General features: G+C 36.7%; 2 protein-coding genes across 3 annotated transcripts; both read right to left on the minus strand.

Moving 5' to 3' along the window:
- Positions 1 to 477: 477 nt before the first annotated feature.
- On the minus strand, positions 478 to 11,756 carry LOC103957905 (ACT domain-containing protein ACR3). Of its 2 annotated transcripts, none has more exons than XM_048575869.1 (10): positions 11,504 to 11,756; positions 11,220 to 11,276; positions 8,934 to 9,053; positions 4,379 to 4,487; positions 4,159 to 4,204; positions 3,812 to 3,926; positions 3,014 to 3,081; positions 2,157 to 2,777; positions 1,503 to 1,607; positions 478 to 979 (listed from the first exon to the last, which is right to left on the minus strand). In XM_048575869.1, the coding sequence occupies exons 4-10, from the start codon at positions 4,447 to 4,449 to the stop codon at positions 656 to 658; spliced, it is 1,350 nt and encodes a 449-aa protein (XP_048431826.1). In that variant the 5' UTR covers positions 4,450 to 4,487; positions 8,934 to 9,053; positions 11,220 to 11,276; positions 11,504 to 11,756; the 3' UTR covers positions 478 to 655. The 2 variants fall into 2 exon arrangements, with proteins under 2 accessions (XP_048431826.1, XP_009368404.2); XM_009370129.3 differs by having other exon boundaries at positions 11,209 to 11,276.
- Positions 11,757 to 15,271: 3,515 nt separating this feature from the next.
- LOC108867525 lies at positions 15,272 to 16,487 on the minus strand. The gene is made up of 2 exons (XM_018648406.2): positions 16,016 to 16,487; positions 15,272 to 15,689 (listed from the first exon to the last, which is right to left on the minus strand). Exons 1-2 carry the CDS (start codon positions 16,455 to 16,457, stop codon positions 15,661 to 15,663), a joined length of 471 nt encoding a protein of 156 aa, XP_018503922.2. The 5' UTR covers positions 16,458 to 16,487; the 3' UTR covers positions 15,272 to 15,660.
- Between the last annotated feature and the right edge of the window lie 1,309 nt (positions 16,488 to 17,796).

Raw genomic sequence — 17,796 nt, forward strand, 5'->3', positions numbered from 1 at the left:
AGTTTAGGCGGTTTAGACAGACACCTAAGCAGGTCTAGATGCCATTTCTTAATTTTCTAAAACTTAGGGATTAATCGAGGCGGTAGCCAATTGCCTAGCGCCTTAGCGGCGCCTAGGAGGTGCTGAATAGGGATTTTAGAAAAGTGGTGAAAGTAGAAACTAAAAACGAAATGGTTATCAAAAGTTCCCACAAAGACTAGGGTTAATAAGCATCAAATAATTGATAAAATCAATAATAAGGGTCTTTTTTATTTCACACTTCAGCAAGATGCACGTATACATTGTCTTACATTCTATTCTGATACATAATACTAATTCAATGACATATCAATTAGATATAGAATGAACAAAATTTTCTTATTTTAGGTCTAAAGTTTTATCTAAACGAGTCAAATTTGCGAAGTCTATAATGGAAGAGTTGGATTGACATATCAAAGCGGCATATGGAAGTATAATCATAAGACTGATCAAGAAAAGGATCAAATGTCAAAACGAAGTAAAAAGAAAGTGTTGCGCAAAGTCCATAAGTTACAAGGTTGCAAGCATACATTTTATAGAGTGTGTACAAAAGCAGAAACTCTGTCCAGATAACTTCCTGAACAGATTTATTCTTCTGTACATTTTCAATGTACCTCACAGTCATATGGACCTCTTGTCAAGCCAAGAATCTCTCTAACAAGTTCCCAAAGAAGAAGCTTGTCTTAGGCCATCCCTTAGTCTCAGGTGCCTCAGCAGAATTTGTTGGGACTTTCTTCACATTGAACATCATTGTATGCCCGATTTCTTTACGAAGTGCTTCTATTGTTTTTATGTCCACGGGATTCTCTGAAGAATCTCTAACATAAAAGATATTCATTGCTTGCTCCCCAATTGTTGTGACGCCGGCCCTTGTAACTGACAATCCATTCTCCCTCAGAATTCTTGTTACTTCAGATAGCAAGCCTACTCTATCCTTTGCACACAGCTCTAGCCTTAGACCCTGAATTTCATGGCAATTTAATCGTCTAAATGGATCAAGAACTCACGTCCTCGTTGTTTCCAACATAAAGTAAAGTTTACAAATACCGGTTCATATGAATTGGATGCAGTGGATTATGAAGATATGTTAATGCTTTCAATTTTAAATCAGAAAATGCTCTCTTCTGTTGCAAGCACTTGCCCGGTTTAATGGATGAATTTATAAATTATGTAACAGCTTTTCCATGCACTATACTTTTTCTTTGAGAATTTCATCAGGGATTCATTCAAATAAAAAGAAATTTCATTCGGATATTGCGTGTTTAATTGGAGGAAACAATTTAGTTCAGAGGAATTTATGTGCTTGATCTCCTGTATAATATTGCAGGAATACATATACAAGTTAAATGCATATCTACCTTTTATGCTGTGTAGCTGCAAGTCCAGGATTAGCTAAAAAAAATATGTTCTTAAGTTCAAATGTGCATTAACTCGAAGCAAAAGCATTAAACGAGTGTTAAATACTGGATAGACTTTTCACTAACCTCGCTTACTCTTCTCCGAATTGCAGCGTCAATACATTTGATGACCCTTTCCTTCTCTCCTTCAGTATCGAGGGTGCAACCATCCATGTGACGAATAAAATACTCCTGCAGTTAACTATATGCATCAGTTAAGGTGCTTTAATCATTATTCTCAAGCAGTTTCAATATATGGTGAAGTCAACAAGATGATGCATTCCGTTTATTGGAAGACAAAATCAGTACTCTTCAAACCGCCAAAAAAAATAATAATAATAATAATTAGAGACTTAGCATAAGAATTCAGTCAAGAAATTAATGATTATGGAATTTTGAAGCCCTTGGAATGTATACAACAATAAAAATAATATCGTCTTATCTCACTAAGGCCGGCTACATGAATTCTTGAATGCCACTGCACTCGGTTTTGCGCTAAATCTTTCGTTAGACATAAGTATTCCATGTCTTTTTTTACGGTCTCTTTCCAAATCTTCCTAGGTCTTCCTTTACCCCTTTTGCGTTGATTCTCATAATGTATAAAAGAATATTTTCTTTTCATACGCCATAGAATGAATTTCAGGAAAACAGAAAAGCAACCACCTAAAATTGATCTGTTGGAGAAACTTAGTTTCAAGAACTTGAAAATCGGTAAACAGATAAGCATGACATTGAATGTACCTGTGATGCGTATGGGCCATCAGATGAAATGGTGGCATGGAAAACAACGTATTGCATATCTGTGAGTGTGCATACGATGTCAAACATGAGCTTTGCACGGTCTTTGCACCGCACACTAACCACCGAGTACCCCTTTTCTTCACAACGCTCAATGGTGATCTTTGGTTGGAAGCAGGGAGGAAAGTGATCAACTTCATTTGCCAGTCCACCGCCCTCATAATCCCTATCAGCAAACAACATCTGGTGGAGCCGCCTATCAACATGCGTGAATCCCATAGAGAAGCTAGTGTGACCAACTTTCTCATCATCCTCACACACGCGTAGGATGTTCTTGAGCTGCTCCTCCATAGTAGATAATCTGGTTTTATCCTCCACAGGTTGGCATGCAGTATTATCATTGACATACACAACGCAAGCTATTCGTCTATTGTGTGTCCATACTTCGGCAGCGATTACATTAAAGTGAAGGTTGGCAAGGACAGCAGAGATCTCAGATAAGAGACCTGGTCGGTCTTTGCCAATAAGCTCAATGGCTGTATGGTCCCCGACAGAGTGCACTCCAACCCGTTTTCCTGGCCAAGCATTCAGCACGTCTGTGATATGGCCCTTTGGTCCCAAAGCCTATGCATGCCACAAATCATAGACAACATCGCTCTTAATATCATTGCGTGAAAGAAATGCTTTATAAAAACCAAAAGAAAAAAGCGGAAACCCCTTATGCAAGGTGCTATTCGGACAATTCAGGAGCCTGCATTTTCTGGTAAAGCAAAATTTGGAATGGAGAGAATCTTGATGCAGATGATGATCGCATAAACACAAGAAAGCATGTGGCATTAAGAAAGCACCAAGGAGCTTACCTTCTCTATGTAGTCAATGGTTTTGCTGTCTGTAACTTTTTTTCCTTGCTGATCCGTGACGTGAAATACTGTTTATTAAGGAACACAAATGTCAAATTCATTAGTATACACGCGCGTGCACATAATGAATTGTTGCGGACTCCCGGTGGATAATCGTGTTGGAATATTTATCCTATTACCGCATATAGTGCTTATGGACCTATGGTCTCCAAGTCACTTGTGAATTGCTTGGAAATCCAGTTGGGGTTTGAAATATTAACTTAGCATATCTTGTGCCCATTAAGTTTTAGTGAATTTGAGTAATATGGGCAAAAGGGGTTTCCTATCATATTATGGATTTAATTAATAAAGTATAGATGCATAAGGATTCCTAATGGGCTTATGATGCGCATACACGGTTATGGTTTTGTATTCTATACAAATAAGGGTCCTTATTGGTGTTATGTTACACCTAATACTCCCTACTCGGTATTGTAACCTAATGTGTAGAAACGAATAGACAAACACTTGTTAGCACGTGTGGAGGGATTCAACAACAAACAACAAGAACAAGAAGTCTTTGGAACTCAGCGATTCAGGTTAATACTCTAGCGTGTTTTAATTATATGAACACTTCAGGTTAACAAATCAAATGTTTATGCGTTAACGAGTTTAAATCAAGAACTGTCGATTCAACAAGGCAATTTTTTTTCCGCAGAGGACCAACAAATAAATAAGTAAATATTTACCAGTTCAAAAGAGGATTTGGAGCCAAGACGACTAAGTATCACAGAAAAATCAGGCAGAAAATATGCATACCATCCATGAACCATCCACCATCTGAGGAGATATAGGCCTTGGTGATTATGAGGTCAAGGTCTGTCAAGATTTGCACGACTTCAAGCAGAATTCCCGGTTTGTTGACACTATCAACCTACACATGCATTTCATACCCGCCACACCAATTTCAACATGATGGCTGGATTAATATATGTTTACTGAGTGTAATTTAAAAAGGAAGCAAATTAAATCCCGTCTTTGGTTGGTTTTCCTGGAGTTTGGAAGACTTCCATTCAGAGTTAAATTAACCTATGAATTTCATACATGACTGCGGGAATCTGGTGTCGGCAGAAAGCGTAATTCTAACGATTAAAAGGAAAAATCACCTTGACTAGAGTACAGTCACTGCAGCTAGAGTTGTCTACGGAGACCCTGCAAACAAATCGTACAGCGACATAAAATAATTAGAAGACAATATATATGGAACTGTTATTATTATTCCAACATATTCACGCACATTCTAAAAAATAACAATCTCGCTGAATGAAACGGTGAAACCTGAATAGAATTTTGATTAAATAGTTCATACGCACACAGAGAGAATACCTTGGGGGATTGATTCTTGTGCTCAGGTTCTCATATTCAGGATCAAAGTATGGCGAACAAACTCTAGCCATTTAAGTCACCACTTCTTCAATCAACCTCAAATTCTTTCCTGTGACATAGAATAGCTCAGACTACCTTGTTAACGAATTATAACTTGGTTAATAAACAATTTTATATTTGTACATTCTATTGAACTCAACTCTGACACTATGCACGCACCAAAAAGAGTAAAGGGTAATTGTCCTCCGGCACCGCAAAAATTACATCTTAATAAGGACATAAATTTTTTTAAATATACACGGAGTGACAAAGGTTAATAAAAGAGATGAGATTAGCACAACACGATATGGGATTATGATACAACTATCTTGACCTACGTCAAAGCATACAATGAACCGAATTTTTCTAGAGAAGGAAACAGTTCATCTGTTGATTTTGACCTTGCCATTTAAGGAAGGCTTTACTGCTATACCATAAAGGCCTAGATTTCTCTCCTTTTTTGTATAAAAATTTGTATTTTCAGGAAGCTGTGCATGTTAACAAATTAGGCATACATGAATCGAAATTTTGTATGAAAACAAACATTGTCCCTTCATAAATTTCATCCACTAAGACTACAGGAAAACAAGCATGACTGTGCATATTAAAAGTGCAGTGGTGTTAACATTTCTTCTGATGCTAACATGTACATGTTACGCCGATATCATCAATCCCAAAACTCATGTCACAATCATTAACTATTTGCGTAATGGTCGCGACCTTACTGTTCACTGTAAGTCCGCGGATGATGATGTTGGTGTTCATGTGATACCCCCTTATGGGTCCTTCGAGTTCCATTTTCGACCAAACTTTTGGAATTCAACGCAATATTATTGCAAATTTGACTGGGAAGGCGGATCTTACTGGTTTGACATATACATACAACTTAGAGACAAGCCTAACTGCGTGAAGAATTGTAATTGGCTCATCATACCAAATGGTGCATGCAGGCTAATTGAAGGAAGGCCTGATTTGGTGGACAGGTGCTATCCCTGGAATTCATAATTATTTTGATTAATGTATTATTCTATTAATAATCGCTTGCTTTGTTAAATAAGAGTTTCTCTGTTGGGAGATTAGTGAAGTAAACCTAGCTTCAAATATCATGTCTCTTTGTCTCTTACAAAACAAGATAAATGAGATCTTTGGTTATGAGCCTTATTATTTTTCTTTTTTTTCTTCTTTTCACAATCGTATTCCAATTTAGGTTTGATCATATTTTGAAGCTAACATAAATTTAAGGAGTTAATTAACACTCTAATACAAAGTCATCATCCACTCAATACATGTAAAAATATTAGAGAATAAGCACTCGAATGAGTGCAAAAGGAAAATTTTGGAATTGGAGTGTTAACAACCATGATTTATTGGAGGTTTTAATGAAAATAGCTTAAAATAACAAAAATTTAATGAAAAACACTTGGTGAATTTTTATTATAGAGACAACAAAAAAAGCGGTGGTATTTTTGTAAATAAGTTGAAGTTTGGTGACAGTATCGAATAAGTTGAAAAGAGACAGTGACAATTTTTGCAAATAAGCTAAATTTTGGTGACACCGATAATTGTTTTTAAGGAAAACTAATAAAAAAAGGTTTGAAAACTTCGAGTTTTAACGATAAGGGCAAAATAAAGAGTAAAGTGAATAGTACCAAGATTGACTTTTTATTGAAAAAATATGATTTTTCGTTAAAGTTTCTTTGTTTTTAATTGTTAAAAACACATCTATTATTATAAAAAATTATAAAAAATAAAAAATAAAAATAAAAAAAACACTAATTTTACTTACCTAAGCTACCCTCATACCCCACATTATCCCCATGTATAGTGGGGATTGGCTCAAATGATTTAAAAAAATAAGTAAACTTTCGTTTGACCTCTTGAACTCTAATCCTAGTTGAAATCGACTCCCTGAACTATATTTTTGTCAAATTAATCTCATGAATTATTTGAAATTAGCCAATTAACCCCTCACCATCAAATATTAGCACACCTTTACTCTATATTTTACGACAAAGTAGATGAAATTTTATTGAATCTAACGGTGAGAGGTTAATTGGTTAATTTCAAAAAGTTAAAAGGAGTTAATTTACCAAAAACATAATTCAAGGGGTCAGTTTCAACTGGGATAATAGTTTGTCAAACGACAATGTACTCTTTTAAAAATTTAGTAGCTTTGACCGAAGCAACGTAGATTTTTATTAGAGATGCCAAAGTTGTTTATATTTTCGGCAAGCATCTACCGAATTGGTGATTCAACACGTCAATAACAAAACTATGCATCCTTTTCAATAGATATCTATTGAAAATATAGTTTACGAGGTCAAATGATAGTGTACTCTTTTAAAAGTTTAATAGCTTTAACCAAAGTAGCGTAAATTTTTATTGGAGATGCTAAAGTTTATATTTTCGGCAAGCATCTACCGAATTGGTGATTCAGCACGTCAATAACAAAACTATACACCCTTTTCAATAGGTATCTACTGAAAATATATAGTTTCACCAAACTCCTACGTAAGTGGTGCATATTTTCAATAGGATTCAACTTAAAAGTACATAAAAATGTACAAGTTTTTAACATGTGTTTATCGAAATATCTTCACCTTTTCAGTCGAGACCTAACGAAGAACTATATCGGGATTTAGGATTATAGAAACAGTAAGACAACATTCAAATTGAATGCAAAATGAAAAAAAATATATGAAGTCCTACCTCATGTAAAGCTTTTAGACTTTCAATTTGATATTTCATTCATAAAAATGAACTTTTTTCATTAATATTCAGATTACAAAAGTTTATTTAAAAACCTACCTAAATAGTCAATTCATATTAAGGCATATATGTCATTTTAAGTAAGATGTATTCAACAAAATGTGAGGTGTAAATAAAACAACCCATAATTTATTTAAAGTTTGAGTGATTGGACACGTGACAAGTGGTAGATTGTCTTAGTAGTTAAAGACTTCCTCTTTAACCTGCTATGTTCTGAGTTCAGACCCTCTTCCTCTTCCACGCAATATTATTGCAAATTTGATTGGGAAGACGGATCTCAATGGTTTGACATTTACTTACAACCAAGAGACAAACCTAATTGTGTCAAGAAATATGAGTGGCTCATAATACCGAACGGTGCATGCCGGCTAATTGAAGGAAGGCCATATTTGGTGGACAAGTGCTATCCTTGGAATGAGAGTTCAAATCTTTTACACTCAAAATCATATGTGGCTTATTTGTGACTTATCACATTTGTTAGCATTTGATCATTTATTTAAATCTTACTTACCAGTATTAACTCTTCAACTTATCTCTTTAATAAAAAAAAATTAAAAAAAATTAAATCAAAATAACACGTGTCACTCAACTAAATAAGCCACGTATAGTCTATAAGGAGTTTTGGTTATGAAAATTTGAACTCATGGAATGATGCCCCTTCATAATAACTTTGATTAATGTATCTTTATTCTATCAATAAAGTTTGCTTTGTTGTATAAGAGTTTCTCTTGGGAGAATAGTGAAGCAAGCCTAGCTTTCTTTGTTTCTCATTAGAAAAAAATTAGTGATATCGTCTTTTTTTATATACAATGATATTCAACATTCAAGAGAAGGAGAATTGGGTTCGATCACATAATGTGCAGGTTACTTACTAAGTATTATACTCAACAAAAATAAAATAGATTATCATCATCTATTTGCATCGAATATGAGACTCCTCAACTACAAGTGAAAAGAAATACCACTTTAAATAGTATTAGTTGCAAAAATTAATGAGAAGATTAATTCGTAAGTAATGATGAGTGTTACTATTTTTCTTACGTGAATCACCTTCTAATTACTTATATATTTTCTATTCTTTCTCTTCTTTTATGGAATGAGAGATTCAAACTCGATGTTAGATACCGTAGAAGTGGCAACAACACCTTGTATTAAGAGTAAATTTTAGTGTATCTGGAGTACTGTTGTGGTGTTTTACAATTTTACTGAAATTATAATATTTTTTTTTGTTGGAACAAACAAAATTATCTACACTAGAGGAGGTGAGCTTAGCCTCATAATGGGCTAGCAATAATGTGGTTCAAATGATCTTTTGACGAGAATCAAACTTAAGATCTCTCACTTACAAGTGAAAATGAAGACCACAATATCATAGTACTAAGTGACCTCATATTATGTGTTATTGTTTTGTGTATCTGACCTGACCTAATAAGTCACGAAGGAGTTTCTTTTTGTCAAGATTGGGGTTTTGGGTTGTTTTACTTTTGATGGCCCATTTCGACCAATCGTCATTTGTTTGATTTTTATTTTTTTTAGTACAACTGATATTCTATACTAATTCATACTTTTAGAGGGGTTGAACTCAAGACGAAAAGGTTGAAAGAAAAGTTTGGCCCTGGTTGCAATCAAAGCTTGCAAATTTCATTTCATTTTTAATTTACTGGGTGGACGGGAAAGCAACAAAATTACTTACCCAAAAAAAAGAAGCTAACTTACTAAATAGCATTGAATATATTAAGGAGAGTACCTTAGGTGAAAAAGAGATCTAAGGGATGTTGGTAGATAACGATAAAATCAGCCCAAGGAGTGCAGGTGTTCTGAAATGGTTGATAAATACTCTCACTGCCTCACATGGTGGTTCCAAATTCTGCAAACAAAATGACAATGGATCAGTTCTTCAGCCTCAGAACCACCACTTGCAACACATAACAAAGCAAGAAATGTATTGCATTAATAATGTTCAAATAAATCTGAATTATGAGATATTATTTGTGACATCCTACATCATCCAGGAGAGTAATCCTTATATGTATATTCATATCCCTACCTAGCACGAGGCATTTTGGGAGCTCACTGGCTTCGGATTTCATCGGAACTCCGAAGTTAAGTCGAGTAGCGCGCAAGAGCATTCCAAGGATGGGTGACCCATCGGAAAGTTCTTGTGTGAGTTCCCAGAAACAAAACCGTGAGGACGTGGTAAGGGCCCAAAGCAGAGAATATCGTGCTACGGTGGTGGAGCGGGCCCGGGAAGTGATCGCCCGGGCCGGGATGTGACATTATTTCATGAGATTGTCACACCATCGCGTGACGTAATCTTTACTACTTATTAATAGAATACTCTTTATTAATAAATAAATAGAAACTAATGAAAATACTATTATACCCTTTCATGCATAATTGAAAGAAAATATCATAAAATAAATATCATGGGTATTAAGTAATTTTGCACAAAAAATACTCTGTTTTTTTTTTCCTTTTCTCACTCACATGTTATCAAAACATGTCTCTAATTTAAAAAATCTAAACTACATATTAAGAAAACACTGTTTGTCAACCAAAAACTAATAAAATTGCTACTATACTCTTTTAATACAAAACTGGAAGAAGATATTAGAAAAGAAAATAATGTGGGCCTTAAAGAAATTTTGTATAAACAGGTTTTTACTGTTTTTTTTTCTTTTCTAAACTTCACAACTATATCAGTTTATCCATACCCTCTCAACTCATTCTCTTTCTCTCTCTTTCCTAATAGCCAACCCCTAATTTTTTGGGATGCCTGCCAACCTGTTAAAAACAAATAACTCCGCTCATAAAACTGTTAAAATACAAATATTTCTCAACACACAAGAGTACGTGACCTTTGCTAGTAAAAATAAAAATACCCTCCCCACCCCCATGTTTTCGGTCCCTCACTCCCTCCCTCTTTAACATTTCTCTCCAACTTCTCTCTTTAATGCTTTCCAACAACAAAATAAAATCTTTCATATTTATACACGTAGTGTGTGAACTTCATCTCATATTTAATAAGAATTATGTATCGAGGTGCAACATTTGTGTATTAATATTACATCGTATGGTTAAAGAGACATAAATAAACAAGGTGTACGCATAAGAAGAAAACAAGTGTGAGAAAACCATTTCTCTGTCAAATTATCCATTTCACATTTTAGGTTTTGAGTAATTTTTAAAATAGGTCTTCGAAATTATCTCTCATGTTGAACCATAACATATTGAAATTCATCACCAATCTAATTGAATGTTTGATTCTTCGTTAAATTGATGACATAGTGAGCGAGATACTCACACTTGGGCTTTTGTCTAAGCCATATTTGCACTACATAGAAAAAAAAAATTAACATTTTGATGGAGAATTAGACGTCAAACAAACGACAAGTGTAAACTGTTACAATTTTTAAATCTCATGATGCAATGAGAGAAATTAGAACTTGTGACTTATTTTGAAAACTAGATCAACCGTGGCAAATCATCACGTGATAGCCTCACCATAATAATGGGATATCAAATTCTCATGCATCCATGAGAGTCGAATTTAATATCTCTCTCATTTACAATTACAGAAAAATATAAATGAACCGAAAATGAATGTTTCGTCTCTAAAGTGAAAAAAGGGATAAAAGCCCTCAAACAAGTGGTACTGCCCAAAACGTTTTGTGGTGACATAAAGACTTGATTCCAAACTTTATCCACCATCATCCGAATCCCCACCGTCCAAGAGTAACAACCCCCCCATGAACACATGTCAATGCATCAAGACCGTCCATTCCAAACTTTTAATTGAAAAACCAATAAATTATTTTTGAAAGAAATAAATTAGAATAAGGAGAGAGAATGGTAATGAGTAAAAAAGAAAAAAAAAATAGTTTTGACAAACTACACTTGTTCTTATTCCTTTCAACAAGCTGTGAGGCTGTAAGAGTGTAAGTTCTCTGCACCATAACTTATCAATCCACACTCTAAACTTAAAACTGCAAATCCTTTTATTTTAAAATAAAAAATCGTACCAGAAATGTACATTTGTATTCGCCCTTCCAACTTCAGCAGAAACAGCCTCCAGATTTTAAGCCAAAACCTGCAAATTGAAATAAAACAACACAAATCTACGTAAATTTTGATTCAACATCTCTATTTTCTATTAAACTCCTTTAATTGGATTATATTCGAAAACTAAAGAAAGGAAAAAAACAGAAACGGAGTACTCATGCATTAGAATTTACATTTGTCCTTGACTTCTCAAGAATTCAATTCAAGAAGAAGAAAAAAGGGTATCTGAAGAAGTTAAAGCGCTGTTAGAATTACCTTTGATTTGAGAAGTTTCATCAAATTCCAGAATTGGAGGCAGGGAGTAATCAAAAGGCTTATCAGAAAAACATGATGAAAGTCGAGAGAGAGAGAGAGAGAGAGAGAGAGAGATTATTAGGAGTTGAGAGTAGAATATATGAGAGAGAAATTGAGAAGTGTTTGTTTGGATGCGGTCTTTTGTTGTAAAGTTGCAGTGTCTGTATGTTATGGTGGTGTATCTATGCTTTTCTACGTTGGATTACCACTCTCTCTCTCTCTCTCTCTCTTCAAAAATAATAAAAAAGAAAGGAACACTTGGGCATGGCGTGGCGAATAGTGGGGGAAATCCTTTTAAATCCTTAAAATATGAACGAATCAATCATTTCAATTTCGTCCATAAAATGATGCGGCACCAAACAGCTCTTGTTCTTCTTCTCCTACCAATTTTTGTAACCCCTTGCAAGTGGTTTTGGGAGTGTGCGAAGCTCATCGAAAGTGCTTTTATATATTCCGTGCTAAAAAATTAACAGTTAGATTTCGATATAAGTATCTAATGCTCGTACAATTAAGCGGTACGTACTGTTTAGGTAGATTGATAATGGGCCTAAAATGATTTTAGTAGTGACATTTTAAAGAATGGGCAGTACGGTAGGATTTCTAACTTTCAAACTTCGGCGGGCAATTTTGGGGCAGGACACTATTTAATGCTAGCTCGGACTGGACAATTTCCGGCCTAAGCATGAATATTTCATGTTTGCAAAATTGGACAATATACACCCTTCATTTATCGTCTGTTTTTTCAGTCTCCGTAGGTATTAAAATAGTGTTGATGTAAGCTCCTAATAACGACCATTGATGGATGGTTTACACAAAAATGGAAGTGGACCAATTCCTAAATAGAGAAATGGAAAGATAAATCAAGTTGCAAAGCTAATTAACTAACGATAAAATTAATTAGTCTTTATATGTGGGAATTATTTGTGTATGACTTTTGTTCATTATGCAAAGGGAAATGAATAATGATTTTATTGATTTTTTCTGATTTGAATTGTAATACTTCTCATATCTTGAAAGCCTTATGGGAAGGCATATTTATACATAATACAAAGAAAGCTTCAGATGCAACAGCACACATGCACATGCAATTCCTTTCCCTGCTGTCCATGAGTCAGCAACAAAGAAAGCTGAAAGCTTTACACCCTTGTTGTCCTTTACACCCTTGCTGTCTTGCTGTGCTGTGCTGTCTGTACACCCATGTGCTTTGAGTGCACACCCTTGCTGTATGCTTGCTGTGCTGTGCTGTCTGTACACCCATGTGCTTCTTCCAATACTCCCCCTCAAGCTGGATCCAGTAGGTTGATAGATCCAAGCTTGGAAAGGAGTCTTTGAAACTGATGAGAAGTCAGAGGTTTGGTGAATATATCAGCCAGCTGATCGAAGCTTTTTACATAATGTGTCTGAATCACCTGCGACTGTACTTGTTCACGGACATAGTGACAGTCAACTTCAATATGCTTCGTCCTTTCGTGAAAGACGGGGTTTGATGCTATGTGCATGGCAGCCTGGTTGTCACAAAATAAGGTCATTGGTTGAGCTGTGAACACACCTAAGTCACATAAAAGTCCTTTTAGCCATATCAGCTCACACGCGGTTGAGGCCATTGCACGATATTCAGCTTCGGCACTTGATCTTGCGATGACAGTTTGTTTCTTGCTCTTCCACGTGACCAAGTTTCCACCAACAAAGGTACAATAACCAGTGGTGGACTTGCGATCGATTGCATTTCCTGCCCAATCAGCATCACAGTACCCCATGATTTGAGTGTTGTCATTCTTTGCCATGAGGATGCCACGACCAACAGACCCTTTTAAGTACCGTAAGATTCTTTTGACAAGGTTCAGATGCTCGATGGTGGGAGAGTGCATGAACTGATTGGCAATACTTACTGAATGTGAGATGTCTGGTCTGGTGATCGTTAGGTAGATCAGCTTGCCGACAAGCCTCTGATATAAGCTGATATCCGAGAGTGGCGTGCCTCCCAAGTCAAGCTTGAGCTTGCTATCAAGAGGGGTAAGTGCAGGCTTGGCATCACTCATATTGGCATCTTTAAGTAGGTCCATGACATACTTTCGTTGATTAAGAAATAGTCCCTTGTAAGAAGATGCCATTTCGATTCCAAGAAAATACTTCAACACCCCAAGATCTTTAATCGCAAATTGTTGTTGAAGTGACTGTTTGAGTGTGGTGATTTCAGCAGCATTATCACCTGTTATTATTAAGTCATCCACATATATCAACACAACTAATTTGCTTGCAGCTCTTGTGCGAACAAATAATGATGAATCTGCATTACTCCTTTTGAAACCAATGTTATGAAGAACGGTACTTAGTTTTGCATACCAAGCACGTGGTGATTGCTTCAGTCCATAAATTGACTTATGTAACTTACACACCAAATTAGGCTCTTGGCTTTGTGGGTGTCCTGGTGGCAATCTCATATAGACTTCTTCTTCAAGATCACCATGTAGAAAAGCGTTCTTCACGTCCATTTGATACATAGACCAACCTTTATTGACGGCAACAGACAATAGAACCCTTACTGAGTTCATTTTTGCAACAGGAGCAAATGTTTCCTTGTAATCCACCTCAAATGTTTGAGTCAATCCTCGAGCCACCAGCCTGGCTTTATGCCTCTCAATTGAACCATCAGAATTAAACTTGATCTTATAGATCCACTTACAGCCCACTGCCTTTTTTCCTTGTGGAAGTTTGGTGATGCTCCAGGTTTTGTGTTGGTCTAGTGCTTTGAGTTCATCTCTCATTGCTTCTTTCCACACAACTTGATTATTAGCCTCATAAAAGTTTTGAGGCTCACTGTGACTTGAAATGTTGTTAAGAAAGGCAGCATGAGATGGAGTTACCTTTTGATACGACACGCAATTTGAAATTGGATGCCTCAGTTTATATGTGACAAAATCTTGAAACCTTGTGGGAGGTTGTTTATCACGCCGAGGATTGCGTCGAGGTACTAGGAGGTTTGTCTCATCCTCGTTCAAATTGTCATCCACACCTTGAGGATTTTCTATGTTGCCGTTGTCATCATCATGCACCGAGTCATCATCATGCACAGAATTATCAGGATGAGTACCTTCATTATTGACTTCAATGGGAGGTGTAGAAGTACAGATTCTTGGTAGAGGAATTAGATCTAAGATGCACTCCCCCTGACTTGTGGCTTCATGTGATTTGCTGAAAAAAGGGTTAGCTTCATGGAATCGTACATCTTTAGATACAATTATTTTTCTTAGTTGAGGATCATAGCACTTATATCCTTTTTGTGTTGATGAATAACCAAGAAAAATACATTTGAGAGCTCTAAGGTCCAACTTATCTCGATGGGGTGACTGTATATGAACAAAACAAACACAGCCAAAGACTCTAAGATGTGAAAGGTCGATTTTTCTTCCTTTCATGACTTCAAGTGGAGATTTAAACCCCAAGACTCGGCTAGGAAGTCTATTGATGATGTACACAGCCGCCATGACTCCTTGTGACCAAAATCTCTTTGGTACGTTCATTTGTAACATTAATGCTCTCGTTTTTTTCCAGAATGTCACGATTTTTCCTTTCAGCTACACCATTTTGTTGAGGTGTGCCGACACAATTTGTTTGATGCATGATACCATGCTTGCTCAAATATAATGACATGATATGGGACATATATTCGGTGCCATTGTCAGATCTTAAGGTTTGAATTTGAGAGGAAAAATGGTTCTTTGTGAAAATCCTTAAAAACTTCAATCACTTCACTCTTAGACTTTAAAAGGTACAACCATGTGGCTCTAGAGAAATCATCGACAAAAGTTACATAATACTTATAACCATCAAAAGATTCAAACGTTGGTCCCCATACATCTGAGTGAACTAGTTCGAAAACTTTACTAGTCCTAGATAAGGATGAGGTAAAAGACAATCTGGTGGCTTTAGACAAATGACATGTTTCACACGAAATTAAATCATTACCTAAGTTTGGAAACAAGGAAGACAAAACAGGTTGGGAAGGATGAGCTAAACGTTGATGCCACAATTGACTATCTTGGGATGGACTGGACTTGGCTTGAAATCCTCTGGGACTGTTTTTTGATATGTAATAGAGGCCATCAAGGTAAAACCCTTCACCAATCGTCTTCTTGGTGAGGCAATCCTGAAAAATGACATTGTGAGGAGAGAAAATGGCCAAACAATTTAAGGTATTGGTGATTTTTCCCACAGATAGAAGTTGAAATGGAAAAGAATGAACAAATAAGGCTACTGACTCAATTTTGTCCAATATTAAGTTGATATTTCCCTTCCCTAAAACCTTAGAACTCTCACCATTGGCAGTTGAGACTTGAGACGGTTTTGAAAATTTTTCAAACTTGTGAAACTTAGAAACATGGTTGGTCATATGATCTGTGGCACCCGAATCAACAATCCACAAATCATGCATCATATTTACATTAAGAGCAGTTTTAAAAGCAGTCATGATACCTTGCATGTCATCTTGGGCCATGTGTTGTGTTTCTGTCAGAAATCCAGCAAACTTGCCTAGCAAAGCTATTGAATTTCCATCTTCAAAGCCGACCGTTTGGTCACTCTTAATCCTTTCTTTCTTGCTTTGAAGATACACTGCAAACTCATTTATGAGTGCAGCTGGATTTGCAATGAAGCTCTTGAGTGCATCAGACCTATGAGAGGTTGAGGTAGTTGCATTGTTGGCTCTATGTGGTGCACGGTTCAGTCTTTGTGAGCCCTTGTTATCCTTCATGAACTCTGGCTTTAATTCTGGATGTAAAATCCAGCATGTCTCCTTAACGTGACCAGTATAGTTGCAGTGTTGGCACTTTAAGTGTGGATTCTTCACTTTGTATTTTCTTTCGTTGGCTAGATAAGCCCTTGCTTCAGTTACACTGGTCTTTGTGCCAGTGTTCATGACTTTCCTTCATACTTCTTCACGTTGGATTGTTGCACATACGCTGGTGAAGGAATGTAGTTCGGGGTTCATGAGTATGTGGCTTCGTAGGTCTTCGTATCCTGGATCGAGACTTGACAAGAGTTGGAATATCTTGTCTTCTTCTGCCCTTTTCAGTAGTAAAGACGCCTCAGTTGTGTGAGGCCGATACATTTCCAACTCATTCCACATGCTCTTCATGCTGCCTAAAAGTTGAACAAAGGGCTTTCCTTCTTGTTGTATGTTGGAAATGTTCTTCTTCAATTGAAACACACGTGCAGCATTGTTCTGGCTGCCATACATTTCCTTGACTGTCTGCCATAGTTTGAATGATGATTCAGAATAATTGAATATTTCAGCTAGTTTACGTTCCATGGAATTTAGGAGCCATGACATAACTAGCTGATCCTTGCAAAGCCAGATTTCATAAGTTGGTGAAGAGACATCAGGGACTTCGATGCTTCCATTTATGAACCCTAGCTTAGACCTTCCACCTAGGGCAAGACTCACTGCTCTCGACCAAGGTAAGTAATTAAACTCATTTAACAAGACTGAGCTTAATCTTTGATTTGGATTGACATCCACCTCAGACACGGTTGAGGAGGAAGGTATCTGGGAATCTCCAAACGAATAAGAATTCTCTTCCGCCATATAAAGACCTATAAGAATAAAGAAAGAATTTTTTTTTTTTTTTTTATAATCAGAAAAAAACAGAAATCTTTGGATGCTTACTGTTTCCCACCATTAAAGTTATCACCTCTCTGTGATTTCCCCTTTCCCACGAGAAATCTGTAGCTTCCTCTCACGGAAAAGTGCTTTTCTTCCCCACCAGAAACACTTTCTTCCTCCCTGCTATAAAACCCATACCGCCAAATCCATTTCTTTCACTCACAGAGTGTCAGAGCTTGCTTCCAATGGCGGAAAAGCAGAGGAAAAAAAAATCACCGACGAATTCACCGGGAAAGGCTCGATCGGACCCTTATCCGCCGTACATCCAAACTTAGTCGATCGCGATGACGAAGATTCTCATGCGACGCTGAGTTTCGACTCGGACAGCTCCTCCGACTCTGATGGCGAGTCGACACGGTTGTCGGGACTCGCGGCTTGCTTCCGAGTCGTGTCCGAGTCGATTCAGAGAATGGAGCAAGCGGAGATAGAGATGGCCAAGGCAAGGGAGGCTCTGCGGCTGAAGGCGGAGAAGCAGCGGGTCGAGCTGGAGACCAAGTTGACACAGATGCTGCTGCAGACACAGTTGCAGATCGCGTCGTTGGTTTCTCAGCGGCAGAGTCGTCCGAGTCGTAAAAGGAAGCGAGTCGAAGAA

Source organism: the organism of the source record quoted next, unplaced genomic scaffold (assembly GCF_019419815.1).
Source record: "Pyrus x bretschneideri cultivar Hongxiangsu unplaced genomic scaffold, Pyrus_bretschneideri_v1 Contig81, whole genome shotgun sequence".
Classification (NCBI taxonomy): domain Eukaryota; kingdom Viridiplantae; phylum Streptophyta; class Magnoliopsida; order Rosales; family Rosaceae; genus Pyrus; species Pyrus x bretschneideri.